At 42.4% G+C, this 24194-nt stretch overlaps 1 protein-coding gene across 3 annotated transcripts in view; it reads left to right on the plus strand.

Annotated features, from left to right (window-relative positions):
* Positions 1-24194, plus strand: part of LOC138763737 (probable methylcrotonoyl-CoA carboxylase beta chain, mitochondrial) — an 88999-nt gene that overhangs the window by 48905 nt on the left and 15900 nt on the right. For 2 of the 3 annotated variants that reach the window (XM_069938415.1, XM_069938416.1), the window contains exons 9-11: positions 4740-4896; positions 22856-22978; positions 23596-23738. In XM_069938415.1, coding sequence (XP_069794516.1) covers positions 4740-4896; positions 22856-22978; positions 23596-23738 — 423 coding nt within the window. Of the gene's footprint in view, positions 1-1145; positions 2203-4739; positions 4897-22855; positions 22979-23595; positions 23739-24194 lie in introns of those variants that run through there. The other variant, XM_069938417.1, reaches the window with a different exon arrangement.

Below are 24194 nucleotides of genomic sequence, written 5' to 3' on the forward strand. Positions count from 1 at the left end.
CCATCTGCTCCAGCCCACCAGGCCCATGACAAATCCTGGGAAAATAAGTCAAGAACAAAGACAACATGCCCAAAAAAGAAAAAAAAAAGAAAAAAATTATATTAAGGCTTACCCTCATTGCATCTGTTGTCCCCCTCTCCCTCCTTTGGAGACTGTTTCCCCCTCCCCCTTCATCACCACCCCCTTCCATATAATAGGTTGTGTGTTTCATGCCCATCTGCCTCTCCACCCACCTCTCCTGAGCACCCCAGGCCATTCTTCTTGTTCCATTCTTTCCCCATTCTTTTTTTTTCTGCACAAACAGTAAACTCTTAATTCTTATTAGTCCTCTATCATTATTTATAATACATTCTCACTTTCCTTGAAACATTGACCACTTCTTTTAAACTCCTAATTATTGTTAACCCATAATACCTTAATAATTTCCATTTCAGTATTGTTAGTTATTACCAACTGGAAGCTGCCTGACAAACTGCAAGGCTTCCTTTGCTTCAGAGAAGAATTACCTCTCCCTCCCTGGCGTCAATATCTTCAGAGTGGCTGGGTATCGAATTGTATTCTCATATCCCTTCTGCTTTGCTACCCTCTTTATTGGCTCCAGCTCTTTCCTTCAGTGCAACAGGATCCCACTGATGTCCTGGTAGAAAAATGCTTTACCATCCAGTTCCAGAGGCTCCCCCCTTGTTTTCACTCCCGCAACCGCAAGACAAAATCTTTTCTTGGTCTTGGTGGTACAACAGCTTCACCAGCATCGAGCGAGAAGAAGGACCATGGGCCCATTCTATTTCCATTGACTCCACTAGTTTCTCCCTCCCCAGGGTCTCTGGCAACCAGCACTGGAAAAAAGGCCAGAGGGTTTCTCCCTTCTTTGCCCTCTTTCAGTCCACAATTTTTATGATGTATCTATTATAATTTTCTAGGGTATAAATTTTCTGCCAGAGGCAGTTCCCCATGTTGCTACCTCTTTCTCCAACTTCACTATTCTATCTTCATTGTCCCCTGATCTTTCCTCTACCTCAGCCACTCTTCCTTTTAAAATATTTAAAACATTTTCACATCTGTCCAGCTTAGTGTTCAACTGTCCTTTTTCTTTTTTTGCTTAGGTCCAAAGTTAATTGTTTTTCCATTTTCTCCATCGCATTCAGGATAATCCACAATGAGGGTTTCGTGCCTCTCCCTGCCATCACCATCTTGACCGCTTCATGCTGCCCGACATCGACCCTGCTGCTACTAGCCACCTTGTCGCCTCCACCATCACAGGACAGATCCGTCACAGCATCGGCTGCTTCTGCAGGGTCAAGATCTCCCACATCTCTCCTCGTCCCATGCCTGCCAGCCATCGTGTTCCTTCCCTCATTGCTAGATGAGTCAGTCACAGTCTCTGCCACCTTTGTTGTTGCAGGGCTGAGGTCCTTTGTGCCTCCTCCTCTTCCTGTGTCTGCCGGCCATCATGCTTTGTATTTAGGTGGCTCGTGCTTGTTGTTCTGGGGGGGGCTGTTCCCTCCGTCACTTGACGCGCTAGCGTCTTCTGTTTCTTCTGCCTTGGGGCTGAGGTCTCCTGCACACACCCCACCCTGGCGCCCTTACCATCCATTGGGCTTTGGGCATGATTCTAGCTGCCATGAGAGTCCATCCCCTTCCTGGGCCCCCGTCTCCTGACGACTGGTTTCCGACTGCTTCATCGCATCTTTCTTGATCGGCAGCCTCACTGCTGACCATTTCCCCGGGCACTCTCCTCAGGTTGCCTTGCTGCCACCACTTTTGGGGCCATTAGGGCTCTGGGCCCGTGATCTCCTGCGCCATCTTGATCCTGTCGAGTCAGGCTGGATTGAGCCTCTCCATTCACAATCGTCTTACTCGTCATCTTTTGCTGGCTGGTGATCTTCCTCATCTTTGGTAGGGAAGTGAACTCATCTTGTTTTCTGTACCTTTTACTTCTTCTGATTTTGACTTTTGTGCCTTTTTTTCCTGTATGGTCTGGGAGCTCCTCCTCCTCCTCCTCCTCTTCTCTCTGCATCACATGACCTCATTTATAGTGCTTCCTTATTGAAACAAAAACAAATTGAACAGGATAAAATTAATGTAAATTTAACACCATGTACATAATTAAATAAAAGATCAGCAATTAATATAATTCAGCTCATGTTAAATGCATAATCAGCAATGATTATTTGTCACAATTTGTACAATATTAACCATAAAAATATTGACTCTGCCATTGTTCGTCAATTCCTCATGATAAAATATTTTTACATGTTTAAATTTGGTGGAAGATTATGATTATTAATATCAGTAACATTAATTAAAGATTATTCTTCTTAGTGAGCTGAATGTTTCAAAATCTTTATATTATTATAATGCAAATATTTCAACTTTGTGTATTGATTTCTTCCCAAAATGTTGTTCCAGAAAGGTGATCTGTATTATTTATACAAAAAAAACTTGTCTACCTCTGCATTTGATGATTCTTATTTACAAGGGTTGGGGTAGGCACCGTGTGCATACTTAATCTAAATTTGGACCTATTATGGTTAACCAGAATCACTGCACATCTCGAGGAATGGAAGCACTGGCTAATCTTCTCCTCTGATAGGAACATGGGAAGTAGGAACAGGAGTAGGCCAAAAATGGCCCATCGAGCCTGCTCCGCCATTCAATACGATCATCGCTGATCTAATTTATCATGTATGATGATTTATTCGGCTCAGAATTCATCCTTGGATAAGTCAGGCAATAGGGAAATTTCTGCTTCATTGTTGCCAATTATTTTTCTGATAGAATTTGATATTAATAATACAAATTCACTGACACTGAATGTCATTTGCCTCTTGGACATGGTGGATCTATTACACTCAACAATTTATATTATTTTTGTTAAATTATATTTTTTCTTAAATAGTCTCCTGAAAGTCATTACACTGTCTTGTATGTAATAATAATTGCTTTTCAGTAGCAATCCTTTTGTAATTGAGATAATAAACATCTCAATGCAAGGCATTCAGAGACTGGGTGACAACAAAATACGATTACATTTCTTTGCAACATCATATGCATATTTGAATCATTAATTAGTTGTCCAAAGAGGTAGTTTACAGTTTCTTTTTAACCTGCCTAGCTCCTCAGCACTAATAAGGGTGGTCACATCGATTCATCAATCGAACACAAATAAATCTTGTACGTGGATGCACTATTCTATCATCATCTCAGTCAAAGAAAATTGAGGACATTATATTTGAAGGAAATATTTGATATAACTAGAATGCAGCTCAATGGTACTTCTGGATTAAATACTAAATAGAACATCGAACATTACAGCATAGTACAGGCCCTTTGGTGCCCGATGTTGTGCCAATTCGTAAAACCTACTCAACAAATTAAACCTTCCCTGTCTCACACTCGTAACCTATTTTTCTTGCATCTATATGCTTTCAACTCGAGTTCCTTGCTTTAAATTCAGTATAAAATGATTGGAATGTCCTCTTGTAGCATAGTAAAAAATTATATAATTTGTTGTGTTTTTCATACTCTGAAATTATACTATTTTGAAGTTGAACAAAAATTTGCATTTTCTTTTCCTCTGACAAACTATTTGCCGATTGGAGTAAGGGATGCTAAAGTTTTTTTTTGCCACTCAACTCTTCAAGACAAATTTGAGAAGAAATTTCTTCACCTTGTTATGGACCCTGGACAGCTTTATTTATAGACCAGGGACAAGATTAAAATGCAGCAGGAGAGAGAGGAGCATGCGCTTTGGGAAGCGCTGAAGCGACGCGCAGGGAGAATTGACAGCTGTCGGGAGCACAAGAGTGCCACACTAAAGCTGGTGGGCTCATGGACAACGCGCCTGCTGTTGTCAGCCCCTCTCCACCAATCAGGAAAGCTGAAGGCACACGCTGGGATAGTTTAAGAGCCCAGCGAGCTGAGTTTGAACTGTCAGAAAGTCGACAGTTAGTTGGACGGTGGCTAGTCAGACGGTTAGTCTTTGTGTGGGTGCCCGGCAATTTCTGCAGACAGGAGGCTGAGTAGCTTCATTCATAGCTGCTAACACTGCCATGAGGAACTGTCTAACAGTGTGCTCACCCAGCAGCTTTAGTTGGAATAAGGGAGACTGAGTTGCTTTGTCCATGGGTCCACCTGACAGCGGTTTATGACATTCTGACTTCTACAACATTAGAAAACTCAGGAAAGTCTCGTGTTCCCCTGCCAAGATCGCAAGTCTGCAAAGATACCAGTCATCTCTCTCCACATCGAACTAAAGACCTGTGCGCAACTAAACTAAGAAATTCATGCCTGGAGACCAGATTCTGTGGATTGTTCTTTTGACTGATTGATTTGATTTGAGATTTTGTTTTGAAGTTTTCTTTTGAAGTATTTTGGACTTGAATTGTAATGGTCTGGGTTCGCCCCCCACCCCCCCCCCCCCCCCCCCACATACACTATAAATATCTGTTGTTAGTATACTGTTGCCATAAAGGCTTATGTTCAAGTGTTTAATTTATTGAGTTAATTATATTATTGACTAATGTTAATAAATTCTGAGTTAACTTAACCCATCTGTTTTTTGCTTCTCTTAATTGCTGCTGGTGAGACATAACAACCTAATCAAAGGAGCTATGGTGGCTTAGTTACTTGATGTAATATCCAAAGATTGATTTTTTGATTTTGCAATGAGATATTAACTATTATTACTAATGCTGCATTATTGTACATAACTAACTGTAAGTACATTTTCTTTTCAGCCATCTTGTTGGAATTGTGGCAAACAACGGAGAACTCACTCATAATGCCTCATTAAAAGGCAGCCATTTTGTGCAACTCTGTGATCAGAGGGGCATTCCTATCATTTTTCTTCAGAACACAAGACCAAATCCGACAGTGGCAGGAACATTACACAAGGTACAAGTGAAATATTTGATATAACTAGAATGCAGCTCAATGGTACTTCTGGATTAAATACTAAGTAGAACATCGAACATTACAGCATAGTACAGGCCCTTTGGTGCCCGATGTTGTGCCAATTCGTAAAACCTACTCAACAAATTAAACCTTCCCTGTCTCACACTCATAACCTATTTTTTTTGCATCTATATGCCTCTCAGAGTCTTTTTAATGTCCCAAATGTACCAGCCTTTACCAGTACCCCTGGCAATACATTCCAGGCATCCAGTACTCTCTTTGAATAAAAAAAATAAAGAAAACTTGCTCCTGATGTCTACCAAAACATTCCTCCCGCTACTTTGTACAGCTGTTTGCTAGTCTCTCTCCAGGAAAAAGGTGCTAGCTGTCTATCCTATCTATGCCTCTCATGATCTTGTAGACCTCCATCCTTCTTTACTCCAGAGAGAAAATCTAGCTCTGCTGACCTTGCCTCACAAGACACATTCTCCAATCCAGGCAATGATGCATCATCAATAATCACAAAAGACTGGAGTTATGAAACTATCAGGTTTTTATTAACTATAGACTGTAACAGCCATCAACATCATTGACTGATTGAGGCAGAGTGGAATGGGGAACATGCAAGGGGCTATGGCTAGGATCAGTCTCAGGAGGTGTGTCCAGCCAGCAGCAGCCATTCATAGCACAACAGTGGTTTATCACAGGCAACATCCAGTAAATCTCCTCTGAATCCTCTCCAATGCTTCCACGTCCTTTCTGTAATGAGGTGACCAGAAATGAACACAATATTCCGTGTGATCTAACCAAAGTTTCATACAGCTGCAACATTACCTCAGTAATTCAATCCTCCCACTAACAGAGGCCAGCATACCATAAGTCTTCTGAACTGCTCTATCACCCTTCATGGCAACCTTCAGAGATCTATGGATTTGGACCTCAAGGTCCATCCACAGAGTGAAGAATCCTGCCATTAATTATATACTGTGTCTTCAAGTTTGTCCTTCCAAAATGCATCACTTCAGACTTATCTGGAATGAACTTCATCTGCCCAATTCTACATCCTGTCTATATCCTGTTGTAATCTATGACGGCCTTCAACACTATTCAAAATACCTCCAACCTTCGTGTCACCTGCAAACTTACTGACCCATCCCTCTAGTTCTTCATCTACGACATTGATAAAAATCACCAAATGCAGGAGTCCCAGAACATATCCCTACGGAACTCCACCAGTCGCTGATCTCCAGAAAGAATATGTTTCATTTACTACTGCCCTCTGCTTCCTGCTACCAAGTAATTCTAAATACACATGCCAAAGTTCCATGGATCTCATGACTCTATCATGCGCGACCTTGTCAAATGCTTTACTAAAATTCATATACTCCACACCTACCCCCTTCATCAATTTCTTATTTTGACTTCCTCAAAAAACTCAATTTGGCTCATGAGGCACAACCTACCCCTCACAATTCCTGAGAAGACTAAACTTATCTAAATGCTCTTAAATCCCGTCCCCAAGAATTCTTTCCAATAATTTGCCCACCCCTGACATAGGACTCTTTGGTCTATACGGATCTCATATTGATCAAGGTCCCACTCTCTGGTGAACATTGAAGTAAAGTATTCCTTTAGGATCTTCTCTGCCTCTGGGCAAGTTATCTGCTTTATCCTTAAGCGGCCCAGCCTTCACTCTCGCTATTGTTTTCTTTATGCCTCAGGGTTTTCCTTCATCCTACTTGCCAAGGCTTTCTCGTGCCTCCTTCTAGCTCTTCTAAGTTCTTTCTTAAGTTCCTTCCTGGCTATGATATAATACACAAGCCCTTCCTCTATTTTTCTTCCTTAATCTAATGTATACTTCTTGCTCTTAACTAGCTGTCTCATGTCTTAATGTTCCTTTATCCGATTATCTTTTCATGTCTCAGTGGGACAAATCTGTCCAGACCCCAGGTAAGTGGTCCTTAAACATCCTCCACTTTACTTCTATTATTTTCCCGAAGAACATCTGCTTGCAATTTACTCTCCCCAATTCCTGCCTAATCTTATCATAATGAGCCCGTCTCTATTTAAACTCGTTACCAGTTTATAACCATATATATAACGATTTGTGGAGCAGAAACAGGCCATGTCGGCCTTTCGAGTCCGCACAGGTTCACTAGAACAACTCCACTAGCTCAAACCTCCCGCTCTCCGCCAATAACCCTCCAACCCCCTCACCTCCATGTACACATCCAACCTGCTCTTAAATGACAGAAGGGACCCTGCCGCAACTATCTCATTCGGAAGATCATTCCATTCTGCCACCATTCGCTGAGTAAAAAAATTTCCTCTAATATTTCTCCTGAAGTGTTGCCCCCTTACTCTTAACTCATGGCCTCTTGTTCCAACCTCCCTTGCCCTCAGGGGAAAGAGTCTGTTTATGTCTAGTCTATCTATTCCTTTCATAATTTTAAATACCTCTATCAAGTCTCCTCTCAGTCGTCTATGTTCCAATGAATAAAGTCCCAGTCTCCTTAATCTCTCCCTGTAATCCAGATGCTGTAAGCCAGGCAACATCCTGCACCCTCTCCACCTTATCTATATCCTTTCTATAATTTGAAGACCAGAACTGAGCACAGTACTCCAAACATGGCCTCACCAATGCCTTAAACAGATCCAGTATCACCTCCCAGCTCCTATACTCTATACTATGATTTTTGAAGGCCAGCATACCATATGCCTTCTTAACCACCCTGTCTACATGGGAATCTACCTTCAGTGAGCTCTGTACCATAACCCCCAGGTCCCTCTGCTCCTCTGCGTGCCTCAATTTCCTCCCCTTATCTGTTTGTGTCCTATTCTGGTAATTTTTACCAAAATGAAACACCTCCATCTGCCATCCTTCAGCCCACTCTTCCAAACAAACCAAATCCTTCTGTAATCCAAGAAAATCTACCTCACTATCCACCACTCCCCCTATTTTCATATCATCTGCATATTTGCTTACCCAGCTAACCACACCCTCCTCTAAATCATTAATATAAATGATAAACAACAAGGGACCCAGCACCGATCCCTGAGGCACCCTGTTTGTCACAGCCTTCCAACTTGACATACAGTTGTCCACCATGACTCTCTGTCTTTCTCCCAGCCACCTCTAATTCCTAGTGACTGAACCTTCCTTATTAACCTTCCATGCGGAAACTTATTAAAAGCCTTATTAAAATTTATTTAAAAACTTATTAAAATCCAAATATATCACATCGATCGCTCTACCTTCATCCACCTTTTTTGTCACTTACTCAAAAAACTCAACAAGGTTCGTCAAACATAACTTTCCTTTTACAAACCCATGCTGGGTGCCCCTAATCAATCCCTGCCTATCCAGATATGCGTATATACTATCTCGAAGAATACCCTCCATAACCTTCCCCACCACCAAAGTCAAACTTACTGGCCAATAATTATTTGGCCTACACCTACTGCCTTTTTTGAACAACGGAACTACATTTGCAACCTTCTAATCCTGTGGTACCACCCCCTCCTCCAGTGATCTTTGAAAAATCACTGTCAGTGCCCCCGCTATTTGTTCCCTGACCTCCCTTAAAGTCCTGGGAAAAATCCCATCAGGGCCAGGAGACTTATCCACCTTAATTGACCCTAGAAGCTCCAAAACTCTCACTTTAATAACCCCTATCCTTTCCATAACTAAGCCCTTTGCCTCTCTTATCTCATATACCCCAATGACTCCCTTGTGAAAACGGATGAGAAAAAAATTGTTCAATATTTCTCCCATCTCATACAGTTCCTGACATAGTTCACTGGTCCCACCATCCAGTGGACCTATTTTATCCTTAACCCTCCTTTTACTGTTCACATATCTGCAAAAACCCTTAGGATTCACCTTCGCTTTATTAGCTATGGACACCTCATACCTTCTTTTTGCCTTTCTAATTTCCCTCTTAAAGTTCTTCCTGCAATCTAAGTAATGACCATACATCTCCTCAATCCCTTGTTTTTTAAATTTGGTATAGGCCTCCCTCTTGTCCTGAACCAACTTCTTAATTTCACCAGAAAACCACGGCTCCTTCGACCTTTAGTCTCCCCTTCAGTCTGACTGGAATATAAAGATCCTGTACTCTCAAAATCTCATCCCTAAATGCCCCCAAATTTCCTCTACATCCTTTCCGGCAAAAAGATCAGCCCACACAACTCTGCAAATCCCTTCTCATTTCTCCAAATCTGGCCTTCCCCCCACTCGAAGACCTTCAACCTCAGACCCGACCTATCCTTTTCCATCATTAAGCTAAAGCTAAATTAACCCATGATCACTGGATCCGAAGTTCTCTCCAACGCTTACCTCTGTCTCCTGCCCCAATTGCATTCCCAAACAACAGATCTAACACCGTTCCCCCTCTAGTTGGCGTCTCAACATATTGCTATAAAAAGCAATCCTGAACATAATGATAAATACTAAGCCACTCTGCCCTTTTACTGACTACGTTTCCCAATCTATGTTTGGAAAATTGAAGTCCCCAACTAACACCACCCTATTTCTACTACACATCTCACCTATTTCCTTGCACATTTGCTCTTCTAATTCCCTTTCGCCATTTGGAGGTCTATAATATACCCCCATAATAGTAACCTCACCCTTCTTATTTTTCAGCTCTACCCACACTGCCTCCCTCGACGAGCTCTCCTGTCTATTTTGCCACAGTACTGCTGTAATATCCTCCCTGACAAGTAATGTCACACCTCCCCCTCTTAATCCACCAACTCTGTCACATCTAAAGCAGCAAAATCCTGGAACATTCAACTGCCAGTCACAACCTTCCTTCAACCACGTCTCGCTAATGGCCACAACATCATAATGCCACATGTCAATCCACACCTTTAGCTTATCCAGCTTCCTCGCATTAAAATAAATACATCTCAGGGATATCCTACATCCTGCCCTCTACATATCCTCCTCTCTACCATTCTCACATTTTCACTACAACATCTTTTTACTACTTTCTGCTTTTCCTCCCTCAAATTATTTAAACTTGTCTCTTTCCTTAGTCTGCAAACCCTCACCCTGCTATCCTGCCTAACTTGAAATCCTGTCCCCAACCATACTAGTTTAAACCCCTCCTGACAGCCCTAGCAAATGCCCCCGCCAGGAGACTGATCCCTCTGGGATTAAGATGTAACCCATCATCAGTATAGGTCCCACCTTCCCCAAAAAAGGTCCCAGTGGTCCAAGAACTTGAAACCCTGACTCTTAGTCCACCCCTTTAGCCACGTGTTTAGCCTCCACCTAATTCTATTTCTGCCCTCGTTGTCACGTGGCACAGGAAGCAATCCAGAGATTATCCCCTTAATGGTCCTCCTTTTAAGCTCCTTACCCAACTCCCTATACTCATTCTGCAGGACCACTTCCTCCTTCCTTCCAACATTATTGGTACCAACATGTACCACAACCTCAGGCTCCTCACCCTCCCCTTTTAGGATGTTCTGAATGCGCATAGTCACATCCTGGACCCTGGCAACAGGGAGGCAAACCACTATTATCGCGTCCACAGAAACCTCTGTCTGTCCTCCTAACCATTGAATCCCCTATGACTATCGCCCTTTTCCTTTTGTATACTATCCTTGTCCATAGATATGCCAAAGGCCAGGAATTGTGGTCACTTTCACTGAAATGCTCCTCCTACTGAGAGCTCTTTCACCTGCCAGGTTCATTACCCAGTATTGGATTCAGAATGGGCTCTCCTCTTGTTGGCATGTCCACATACTGTATCAGGAACCCTTCTTGGAAACACCTGGCAAATTCTACCCCATCTATCCCTCTTGCAGTCAGGAAGTTCCAGTCAATATTTTCAAAGTGGAGGTTCCCATAACAGCATCCCTGTTATTTTTGCACCATTCCAAAATCTGCTGACTTATCTGCTCCTCAGTGTCCCTCCCTAGGGCTATTTGGGGGCTCCTCCCAATACATTTTCCGACTTGCACCCACACTAACCCAGTAAACAATCCTTCCAAAATGTCCTCCCTTTCTGCAAAGTGACTAATAATGCTACTCCCTCCTCCCTTTTACTTCCCATCCTATCCCTTTTAAAATATCTATACCCTGGTACCTGCATAAGCGAATCCTGTCCTTCATCTGTAATGGCCAAACATTGTAATTCCACGCACTGAGCTCCATTATTCATCTCCCATTATTCCTGATACTTCTTGAATTGAAATAAGCACATTGCAAAACTCCCGACTGGAGCATTTATGCTCCCTCCTGTGCTTGTCCTTCCTCACAAACTCATCAACCTTTCTGCTCTATTCTCTGCCCTCATTCTGGTTCTCATACTCCTGTCAAATGAATTTAAATGGTCCCCAACTATAACTTAGAGGATTATCCAACAGGTTGGACAGGAAACTGGTCAGAACAATGGATTTTCCATGCGCTTGTACCTGGAGAGTTATCTGATGACTCAGGCAGGAGGCAGGTCAAAATTAATTTCCCCCATGCCAATCAAGGTCAGACATATCTACAAGTAAAGACACCTTCTAACTGATTTCCCTCCCTCCCCACCTAAGGTCACATGGGCCTACCTGGGCTGGTCCTGCAGGATGAAAACCCAGCACATAGGACAGTTCATTCTCTTTTCCCCTGAGACTATCTCTGAGCTCCACTCCTGGTTGTGAGCTATGGGTGACACTGGAGGACTAATTGTAGGATGTGTGCTGGTAAAGGGTGAGGGCTATTTGTGGCATACACCCAGGAAAGACGTGTCTCACTCACTATTTTAGGTAGATTTGTATTTTTTTATGAATTGGTGTGCTGTGTTGAGAGAAGAGTAGTAAATAACTTGTATCTGATGTGCATAATATGTGCATTACTGCTTTGCATATGTTTGTATGTGTGTGTGTGTGTGTCTCCCCCCCCCAATCCCACCCCACCACTCCCCCATCCAGAATTAGAGCTATTGTTATGAGCAAATCACAAAATTCATTGTCCCTGCATGAAAATAAAGTTTATAGTTCAGTATTAACACGTGTCCAGGATCGTCACTCTTTGAATCTTTCAAAGTTGTTCCCTCATCACACCAACAGCTCTTGTAAACCTGCCTGCCAGGATATTGGTCCCCCTCCAGTTTAGGTGCAACCCATCCTTTTTATACAAGTCAACCTTTCTGTTCTATTCTCTGCCCTCTCATTCTGGTTCTCATACCCCTGTCAAACGAATTTAAATGGTCCCCAACTATAACCTAGAGGATTATCCAACAGGTTGGACAGGAAACTGGTCAGAACAACGGATTTTCCATGCGCTTGTACCTGGAGAGTTATCTGATGACTCAGGCAAGAGGCAGGTCAAAATTAATTTCCCCCATGTCAATCAAGGTTAGACATATCTACAAGTAAAGACACCTTCCAACTGATTTCCCCCCCTCCCCACCTAAGGTCACATGGGCCTACCTGGGCTGGTCCCTAGCCGGCTCTTGTAAACCGGCCTGCCAAGATATTGGTCCCCCTCCAGTTTAGGTGCATCCCATCCTTTTTATACAAGTCATACATTCCCCAGAAGAGATCCTAATGATCTAAGAATTTGAACCCCTGCCTCTGCACCATCTCTTCAGTCATGCATTCATATGCCATAACGTTCTATTTTCTGTAAGGCGTTGCAGCTAGATGTACCTCTTGCAGGTGTAGTCATCAAGGACACATGGCACAGGCAACAATCCAGAGATTACAACCCTTGAGGTCCTGCTTTTAGTTTCCTTCCTAATTTCCTATATTCCCTCTTCAGGACTTCAGCCCTCTTCCTATCTGTATCATTGGTACCAACTTAGATCATGACATCTGGCTGCTCACCCTCCCATTTAAGAATGCTATTGACTTGATCTAACAATGCCAGCTAGGAACCCACATAACTTCCAGAAATCTTGATTATGTACACAGAACCTCCTATCTGTTCCCCTAACTATCAAATCCCCAAACACTGCAGCTCTCCTCTTCTCCCTCCTTCCCTTCTGAGCTGAAGGTCCAGACTCTGCCAAAACATTGACTTGTCCCTGGTAGAACCCACCCCTTCCCCTCCCCTCCACCCCCAGAAGTATCCAAAACTGTATACTTATTATTGAGGGGAACGCCCACAACGACTGCCTATTTCCCTTCCCTCTTTTAATTGCCACCCAGCTACTTGCTTCTGTCTATCACTCCCTCTGCCTCCCGACTGATCCAGAGTTCATCCAGCACCAGTTCCTAATGTGGTCTGTAGGGAGTTGCATCTAGATGCATCTCTTGCAGGTGTAGTCATCAGGGACACTTGTGCTGTCTCAGATTTCCCACATCTTGCAATTGGAGCATACTGATGCCATCTCCACAATTTACTGAGTTGTCCAAAAATAGATCTTACCTGACCTTACCTCAGCTTCTTAGTCCCTCTTCATTTGTTGCTGTCACAGACTCCAACCCGTCTTCATCCCGCTTCACTTGAAACACCCCTGAAATAAAGCACAGCTCCCAACATTCACCAGTCACCAAGGTTCTCGCTCTGCTTCAATTTAAACCGCTTCAAGTAATGTAAGAGAAATAATTTTTGGTAGTTTGTAAATGAGCAAACACAATAAAAGAGTTAATCTGCATGGTTTCATTTTTAAATGCTTTGAGTGACATTTTACTGAGGCTTACCGTTTTTAAATTGAATCCAGTGCTTTAAAATGTTTAGTATATACCTAAAGGGTGAAGAGTGAGCAGGGCTGCAACAACAAACTGATCTCTACATGGATTTAAGGCTGTTGAATTGGATTTAAAGATGGGTATAATTTTGTGTCAGTGATAAAATTCTTGGGCTGCATGTTTTTTTTTCATGTAACTGCAGCTCCCTTCACTGACAAATAACCTGACAATTTTACTCTGTGGGCTCGCAATTAATTGAGCTAGGACCTTTATTGAAATATTGTCAAGCTGCACTCAATCTTAACTTACTATCATCAAAAGAAGTTTGAGATGGTGAAGGAATAATTTTTTTAAACTGTATAAATATTTAAATGTTTTTAGCTTTTTTCTAAATCATTTTCTTTCTCTTTCATAGAAATGCCTATTTCAGATTTAAAATAAACCAGTACAAAAAGGAAATACACCTGGAAAAAAAAAAGTTAGCTTAGTGTTCTAGATTGAAAAAAAAGGAAGCAGTTTTTCATATTAAATTCTTTCTTGCTGAATATGTGACACAGATTTCTTTTTAAAACTTTCAGTGTTCATGCATGTTCTGAGGTGGCAAATGTTGGTCATATACTTCATTATATATCACAAATGAGGAAAGAACTGATCCATACAAACAATATTTTCTGATTTGGGCTGCAGTAGAGAGACAATCACCAAACATAGGTGATTTTAACTTCGTAGTATTGACCTGCCACTTGCTGACTGCAAGAGGGATAGATGGGGCTGAATATGTCAGGTGTGTTCAAGATGGATTTCTGACACAGTATGTGGACCAGCTGATGAGAGGAGAAGCCATGCTGGATCTAATTCTGGGTAATGAACCTGGTCAGGCAGTGGATGTCTCAGAGGGGGAACATTTTGGTGAGAGTGACCTCAACTCCCTGAGCTTTAACATAGCTAAGGATAAAGATAAAAGCAGACAAACTGGGAAAATGTTTAATTGGGGAAGGGCTAATTATGATGGGATGAGGCAGGAACTAGCAAATATAAATTGGAAACAGATCTTCAAGGGTGAAAGCACAGAACTAATGTGGAGGAAGTTTAAGGACTACTTGTGATGGGTTCAGGATAGGTTTGTCCCACTGGGACAGGGATAAGATGGTAGGAAAAGGTAACTGGTTGTTGAAGCAGGTGAGACAGCTAGTCAAGAGGAAGAAGGAAACATACATTAGACATAGGAAGCAGGAAACAGGAAGGGCTCATGAGAAGTGTATGGTAGCCAGGAAGGAGCTTAGGAAAGGACTTATGAGAGCTCAAAGAGGGCATGAGAAGGCCTTGGCATGTAGGATTAAGTATGTGAAGAACAGAAGGATGATGAGAATGAAGGTGGGGCCACTAAAGGATAAAGGAGGCAACATGTGACTGGAAGTGGAGGAGGTCCCAAATGAATACTTGGCTTCAGTATTCGCAAAAGAAAAAGACTTTGTTCAGGGTGAGGTCAGAACAGAACAGGTTTGTGTGCTAGACAATGTGGATATAAGGAAGAGGATCTTAAAAACAGTGGTGGCTCACCTGAGTGCAGTTCATACCGGCTCAGAAAGTTCCGGATGAACAACTGACATCAGCAACCAGGAGGGCTCTGACTGCGGGGCGAACCGTGGGCTGGAAGGTGACGTAATTTCTGCCCTGCGGCACGCAGGAGTTCCTGAGAGGAATGTATAAAACATGCGCATGTGTGAATAAGAAAACAGTTTTCCAACTGGATGCCACTCGAGTCAGATTCTTTCTTTCTCTCGCTGCCACACAGCGTGACTACATTGGTGACTCCAGCGGGCCCAACAGATTTTGGACCCAGCATGCACAACACAGCCTCACAAAGTGCAGTCTTCCTCAAACTGCCTTCCTTTTGGACAACTCAGCCAGTGGACTGGTTTGAACAAGCTGAGGCACAATTCTAAATCAGGCAGATAGTAGCAGATGCCACCAAGTACTATTATGTGGTGAGTTCCCTCAACCAGGAGACGGCAGGTCAAGTGATCAATTCCCTGCGTCAGCCACTGGCTAATGTCAAGTACGAGGCGCTTAAAGCCTTCCTCCTCCAGACGTCGGTCTCTTGCCGTGAACGAGCTGCATGGCTCCTGCATATGGACGGCCTAGGTGACTGTGCACCATTGGCTTTAATGAGTGGCATGTTGGTGCTGGAAGATGTCCATAAGCCCTGCCTGCACTTTGAACAAATTTTTCTAGAGCAGATGCCTGAAGATGTCTGCCTCATGCTAGCCAATGAGGATTCCAGCAACCCTCGCAAGGTGGCCACCCACTCAGATGTCCTATAGTGCATGAAGCAGCAGGACAGATGTCCCATTGAGGTTAGTGCTGCATCACACCCAAAGGCCCAGGTTCAACTCACCCTAGCAGCGAGGCCGGACACGCCCTCGAACAGGGTCGACACCAGCGCAGATTCTTGGCCTTTCCACCATCAACGGTGGGGTTCTGGAGCGCGCCGTTGACGATAGATAAATAAAAATAAAACTTACCCCTGTTATCACCCCTAAATTTTCCTCCCTTCACTTTATACAGATGTCCCCTGGTATTTGTTACTCCTACCCTGGGAAAAAGTATTCACTGTCTTATCACCTTATCCATGCCTCACATGATCTTGTAGACCTCTATAAAAGCACCTCTCATCCTTCTTCGCTTCAGCAGAAAGCCCTAGTTCTGCTATCTGCCGTAAATGTCTGTGTACGTGTTGTGTGGAATACAAGCTTCCACCTCATTAGACCCAGAGAGAAACGACAGACACCAGAGTTTTTCCAAACCCTTTTATTTACAATTAGAGAACTATTTACAGTTTTTATTGTATTTACACTGCCCTTGGCGAGGGAACTCACACGAGCCATCTCACACATATGACTCGATTAGTTGATTGATGGCTCAAGTCCTGAGAAGTGATAACTTCCACTCCTGGTGACGCTCTGTTTAGGGCATTCTAGCACCTCCCCCTTTGAGCTGGTTACTCATACAAGTGGAATCTGGGATCCCCTTGGAAGAGCTTCAATGGCCTCTGAACTCTTTGAGAGACTTTTGTTATGGGTTCCATTGATGTAGAGGGTATAGGCTCATTTCTGTATGATGGATGTGGTTAATGATTCAGTGGTTTCTGAAGTTCAAATGTGTCCAACAGGGCATCCAGGTTGAATTACGCAGGTTTTTTAGCGAGGTTACATTTTGTTGGTCGCAACTGATTGGCATGTCTAGTCCATCTGTCAGCTCCAACTTGTACATGGTAGAAGACATCTCAGTTTTTCTTAGGATTCTATACATCTGACATCTCTATTTCCACACCAACACATTTTGACCATCATGAAATGTGCTTTTTTTGGATCCATGCTGGCGATTGTACTGTTGTTTCATATCATAATCTCTCGATCCAGATTCTGGTCTTTGTGGAAATATGGTGCTTGTATTTTCCTTCCAAAGAAGTTTTCAGCAGGCAAAGTGCCACCTGGAATTCATGGGTTTGGAGTGATCCTGTAATTTAACAAGAATGTCTGCAGGATCTCCTCCATTGGATCCTTCCCCTTGGTCTTGTTCAGAGCTCATTTGAATGTACCAACATAATGTTCTGCTTGACCATTGGACTGAGGATGATATTGGGGGCAAGCGAATATGTGCGATGCTGTATTGCTTGAAAAAAATCGAAGTCGGCCACGGTGAATTATGTTTCATTGTCTGAAACTAATATTAAAAGAGCACCACAAAGTGATTGAATATGAACTCGAGTTCCATGATTGTAGCTGATGCAGTTGGTCAGGCTACTTTGATGATCTCAAGCCATTTGGAGTATGCGTCCACTACAAGACGTTGAGGCCAGGAATGTAGATTTGTCTTAACAGGGAATTCTGCAGCCAAGGCATATTAGATACATGACCATGTCAGTTGTTCAATCTGGTCATCCATCAGAGACCAATAAACATAACTTCGTGCACGTGCTTTACCTTGATTCGTTCAAGGATGTGCACTGTGAAACTGTTCCAGGATTGTAGATTGCAGAGCTTTGAGAATCACAATCATTTCTGCAAACACAAGACAACCACTAGTCATTGGCAATGATTCTTGTCTTTTGAAGAATGGCTGGATTTCCATCCGTGTACAAGTTTTTGGCCACCCTGAACGACGATAATGCATTATCTCTTGTCGGAGGTTGTCTTCATTCGTCGCTTGTCTGACTCTTTCTGCTGTGACTGGCAGAATATCTTTGAATACCTGGTTGAGCTCTGCCTCTACAAGAGTTCTGCGACAAGAATATCTTCCGGCTGTTTTCTGCTCACTAATGAGTTGTGACAATGCATCTGCTTTCCCAATATTTGTAGTTAGCAGGTATTTAATTTTGAAATCATACCCAAGTAGCATGGTTGCCCATCTTTGCAGATGGTTATTGGAATTCTTTTCTTTGAACCAAATACTGCTAGGAGCAGCTTGTGACCTGTCAGAAGAATGAATTGGCGTCCATAGAGCATTTTATGGAATTTCTTCACCGGAAAAACAATCGCTAGAACTTCCTTTTCAATTTGTCCATAGGTACGTTCTGCTTCTGTTAGAGAGCGTGCTGTGTGTGCTATGGCGTTTTGATTCCCATCTGGGAATATGAGAAATGACTGCACCCACCCCAGACTGTGATGCATCTGAAGCTATGACTATCTCCAAGTTTAGATCATAGTGTGTCAAAAGAAGGTTCGAGTGTAGCATCGACTTAATTCGATTGAATGACTCTTGACATTTTGAGGTCTATTCCCATTTGCTACCCATGGTAAAGAACTTGTTGAGTGGATCATCGAGTTTATGCATCTCTGGCAGAAATGAACTGTAGTGACTGATAATACCCAGGAATGAACAATTTGTGTTTTGTGTATCTGGCCGTCATTTATGTTTGTCAACGATGAACCCAAGATAGTTCACTGACTTCATGAAAAATGTGCATTTTTCAGGGCATACTCGAAAACCGTAGTCTTTGATGTGGGACAAAACACAATCAAGACGATCAAACAATTTTTGAGCGTGTGCTCCCATTACCAGGGTATCATTTAGGTACATTGCAAACTCCCAGAACATCATTCAGCATTGTGTCTATGATCTGTTGTAAGATAGCTGGAGCAGTCTTCACTCTGAATGGTAGATGTGTGTATTTGAACAGTCCAAGGTGCGTGTCAATGGTTAGCAATTCCTTGGATTCGTCATCATCCTCCACCTGTAGATAAGCCTCTGCTATCTTTGCAAAGCATTTGCCACCATTCAGCTTAATGAAGAGGTAATCAGGCACTGGCAGTGAGGCTTCAAATTTATACAGGGTCTGTCATTTCCCTAATATCAAAGAAAATGTGGAAACTGATTGGTCAGCCAGAGACGACTCCAACCGAAAACACAGCACCGAACACTTCCAGGGGATCCTGGAGTTGTTAGGTTCATTTGACTGTTCCGTCAGCTTAAAAGGTGCAGAAGAAAATGGAATGTGTTATCTGGTAAAATGTCCTTACTTCGATCTTGTGGGTCTCAACTGGATCGAAAGTTTGAATCTTCTGGACCGGCTCCTCAACAATGTTTGCCACAAATTGCAAGTGGCACATACCCTACAAAAGTTGCTGGTACAGCTAAAGCAACGCCATGCAACGGTATTTTCTGAAGGCCTCGGACTGCACAAAAACGAAGGTGGAACTCTGTCTTCTGCCAAACGTGAAACCAACTTTCAATCAAAAACGACCTGTCCCATGCGCAGCACTGCAAAAAGTAGAGCAAGAATTGGAACGGCTGCAACATGGAGTAATTGAACAGATCATCTACTCATCATGGGCTGCACCTGTCGTGGTGGTGTTAAAAAAAAAATGAATAGCTCCATCTGTGTGTTGATTTCTCAACTGGCCTGAATGCAGTATTAACTATACCATCCTCGTTGCCAAAATGTTGTAATGTGCCGAATGTTTGTGCTGTGCACGTGTTGTGTGGAATACTAGCTTCCACCTCGTTAGACCCAGAGAGAAACGACAGACACCAGAGTTTTTCCAAACCCTTTTATTTACAATTAGAGAACTATTTACAGTATTTACACTGCCCTTGGTCCCGAGGGAACTCACATGAGCCATCTCACACTTGTGACTCGATTAGTTGATTGATGGCTCAAGACCCGAGAACTGATAACATCCACTCCATTGTTTATACATCCTTCCTGGACACAATATTCTGTGTGGTCTCACCAGAGATTTATAGAGTTGCAACATTACCTTGTGACTCCTGAACTCAATTCCCCAACCAATAAAACGCAACGTACCATAGACCATCTTAACCATCCTATGAACCTATGTGGCATCTTTGAGAGATCTATGGATTTGGACCCAAAGATCCCCCTGTTCTTCCACACTATTAACCATGTATCCTGCCTTCAAGTTTGACCTTCCAAAATGCATCGCCTCACACTTATCTGGATTAAACTCCATCTGCCACTTTTCTGTCCAATTCTGCATCCTGTCTGTATCCTGTTGTAACCTACAAAAACCTGCAACACCATCCACAACCCTCCAACCTTCATTTCATCCACAAACTTACTGACCCATCCCTCTACTTCTTCATCTCAGTCATTTATAAATATCACAAAGTGCAGGAGTCCCAGAACAGACCCCTATAGAACTCCACAAGTCACTGACCTTCAGGCAGAATATTTTCCATCCATTACTATTCTCTGCTTTCTACAAGCAAGCCAATCTGAATCCACCCAGATAAAGTTTCATTGATCCTATGCCTTATGACTCTCTTAACATTGTTTCCCATGGGGGACCTTGTCAAATGCCTTACTAAAATCCATATACACCACATTTACCACCCTACGTTCATCAATTTCTTTTGTTATCTTGTAGCAGCCTGCAACCTGCTCTATGAGCTGACACAGCAAATAACCGTCGAACATAACAATCAGGTAGACGGCACACAGGATGAGACTCCCACTCCCATAGGCTGCAGAAATATCGGTTGAATCAACCAATCACGGCCAGAGGATTGCAAGAGGTCCAATCTGGGCCCGCGCATCCAGGACAGCCAATCGGCAGCCAGCCTTACTCAAGCCACACCCCGTTGGTGATATGGCCGGCTGCCTTTAAAAGGCAGAGCTGCAGCCCCATAAGACCACTTTCGATTACACTCCCTTGATGTGTAAGTCTGTAACATGATTGATTGTCCTCAGAGACTTGTGAGGAGCAAAAACATGTTTTTATTAACTTGTAACTAATGGCTAGTATTTACAGACATCTTCAGCTGAATCTCGGATAAGGCAGGAAAATAAGGTTTATATCAGGACTGACGGGGGTGGATCCAAGAGGAGGAGTTGGCTGTCTAATCTATACATAAGACAGTGGATTCCAGTTCACTGCAGAATCTTCTTTCAATCTCGAACTATAACCCATTATACTTTGAGCTATACCGTAGTGACCCCAGTACAATCACGTCAAAACACTCAATTAGGCTTCTCCCTCACAAAGCCACGCTGACTATCCCTGAAAAAACTGTACTTCTCTGAATGCTCATAGATCCTAACCTTAAGAATCCTCTCCAATAGTTTGCCCACCACTTTTGTAAGACTCACTGGTTTATAATTCCTAGAATTCTTATTATTACTTTTATTTAAACAAGGAGACCACATTTTCCATTCTTCAATCCTTCCACATCTTCCTAGTGGCAAAGGAGTCACGTAGATCATTGTCAATGCCCCAGCAATCTCCTCCTTCCTTTCCCATAGCAACCAGGGTATATCTTATCTGAACCCAGGGACTTGCCAATTGTAATAATTTTAAGAAGATCCAGCACTTCCTCTTTCTTAATCTCAACATGGACCAGCATATAAGCTTGTACTATTCTGACCTCACCTTGACCAAGGTCCTTTTCTCTGGTGAACACCGAAGGAAAGTATTCATTTAGGACCTTCCTACCCTCCACGCCTCCAGGCACATGATGCCTCCTTTATCCTTGTGGCATTACTTTCACTTTCTTTATCCTTCGGTTCGTCACTTATGCTTTAGGATTTTCCTCAGTCCTACTTGCCAAGGCCTTCTCATGCCTCCTTTTAGCTTTCCTAAGTCCTTTCTTTTCTTCCTAATTACCATAATTCTCATGCTTCCTAATGCTAATGTGTTTCTTTTCTCTTAAATAGCTGCCTCACCTCTTTTGTAAACCACAGTTCCCTTTTCCTACTCTTTTCCCTTTCTCAGTGCAAACCTACCCAGAAGCTTGCATAAGTGGTCCCTAAACATCTCCCACTTCTCTGCTTTTCCCCAAGAACATCTGTTCCCAATTTACTTTCCCAAGTTCCTGCCTAATCCCATTATAATTAGCCCTTCCCCAATTAAATACTTTCCCAATTTTGTCTGCTTTTATCCTTGTGTTCACAATCACGGAATTGCTCCCCCTCAGAGAAGTCTGTCACCTGAACAGGTGTCATTTCCCAGTACAAGATCCAGTATGGCCTATCCTCTTGTCAGCTGGTCCACACACACTGTGTCAGGAATCCTTCTTGAACATACCTGATAAATTCTGTCCATTCTATCTTTCGTGCAGTAAGGAGGCGCCAGTCAATACTTGGGAAGTTGAAGTCTCACGACAACAACCCTGTTATTTCTGCACCATTCCAAAATCTGTCTACTTATCTATTCCTCAGTCTCCTGAGGGCTATTTGGGGGCCTATAGACTTCTCGCTATTCATTGGTTGCTTCCTTCCTGCTTCTGACATCCACCCACACTGACTCAGTTGACATTCCCTTCTGCAGCTGAGATAATATGCCTGACAAGTAATGCTACTACCCCCCCCCCTCCCCACCCTCCACTTTGCCTCCTATCCCTTTTGAAATATCTAAACCCTGGTATCTGCAACAGACAATCCCATCCTTGTGTCAGCCAAGTTTCAGTTACCACCACAACGTCATTATGCCACATATTGATCCATGCTCTAAGTTCATCTTCCTTATTCCTAATACACCTTGCATTGAAATAGACACATTTCAAACCCTCCAAATGACTACATTTAAGCTTCCTCCCCTATCCTCTGGTGAATTGAATGGGTGGCTGAGAGTTAACATAATGACTGCGTCTATTGAATCCTTGTTTATCAATAATTGGAAACCAAAAACCAGCAAATGCTGAAAGTCTTCATTTTCCAGGCTTGCTTTTGTTTGAATTGAGGATTAATTTAAATATGTTGAAAATGATGATTGATTCAGTCCTTTTCCCAATATAGAAAACTTTATGAACCTAATAATTTTGTAAATGATGACAAATTTCCTTGTGGTTGTCTTTATAGGCTGAAGACATTACAAACCAACTTAAGGCCCAGGGTTCCATGATAGCATCTGTGGCATGTGCCATTGTTCCCAAGATAACCATTGTTATTGGAGGCTGCTATGGTGGTGAAAGTTTTGCCATGGTATGTTCTAGAAATTTTACTATATGACATCTTAAGCATATAATGTTTACATGGATGTAATTAGTTTTACAGCATGGAAACAGTTCCTTCGGCACAACTTTTCTTCATGGAGAGATGTTTTGCCTAGTGGTAAATGAATATATTGACAATCCAATTTGTTAATTATATAAATGTTTGTGCTATTCAACACAAACAGAACCCAGGTTCATTGGCTGATCAATACTCAGTTAGCTGCTCATTGTACTGGTATGAATATTTTATTTGTTTCAGACCAACTAAGTTAGAGCATAAACAGGGAACAAGTTCTTTCTCGTAACCTCAGTCCAATGACTGCTAGATGGAGCACACACATGTTGTAAGATTGAATGATTTGGTTGTTTGCAAAGCCTTCATGGTTGGATGTCTATACCATCAAATGGGAGGCCTTCTTATTCTGAAAGGTAATAGTGAGGTAGGATTTTGACCACAGTTGAGGTTTTATGATTTTGTGTCAAATTTTTTTTTGGCCAGTGTAAGTTGAATTAACAGAAAGTTAGTCTGGCCATCATTTGATGTCAATATAAAGTATATTCTGGCTCAATGATATATTTAAGTGAAGATATTTTGTTCTGTTTCAGTGTGGGAGATCATTTGATCCAAACTTCCTTTTTCTATGGCCTAACGCCAGGATTGGACTGATTAGCCCAAATTACTACTCGGAGGTCCTGGAAAGTTATAGAGAGATCCAAGACAAGGCACGACTGAAGGTCTTGGAAGAAATGTGAGTATCTGTGCTGTTCGAGTAGAGAGAAAATAATCTGTAATTTAGATAAAAAAACAGCAGATATTTTACTTAACGTATGAACAAATATGCAATTTTTTTAGGCAATCAAATTTAATAAACAACATTTTAACTTTATGCAAGTGGTCTTAAAGTCATATTTTGTATTTTGGGCCCTGGGTATCACAACAAGGCCAGCATTCATTGCCCAGAACTGAATGGTTGGTAAGGTTATTTCAAAGGGAATTTTAAGAGTAAACCACATTGATAAGGGTCTGAAAACATAGACCAAATTGGGCATGAAGGAGGTTAGTGATTCTGATAGGTTGTTATGAATTTAACTGACATCATTGCTAAGACTGATGCTTGCATTAACTTCTTGATGTTCAATGTTTAACAGATACTTTGGTGGGAATTGAACCCAAATCACTTGCCCAGGTTAATGGCAATAACTTA

This window comes from Narcine bancroftii, chromosome 5 (genome assembly GCF_036971445.1).
Source record: "Narcine bancroftii isolate sNarBan1 chromosome 5, sNarBan1.hap1, whole genome shotgun sequence".
NCBI lineage: Eukaryota > Metazoa > Chordata > Chondrichthyes > Torpediniformes > Narcinidae > Narcine > Narcine bancroftii.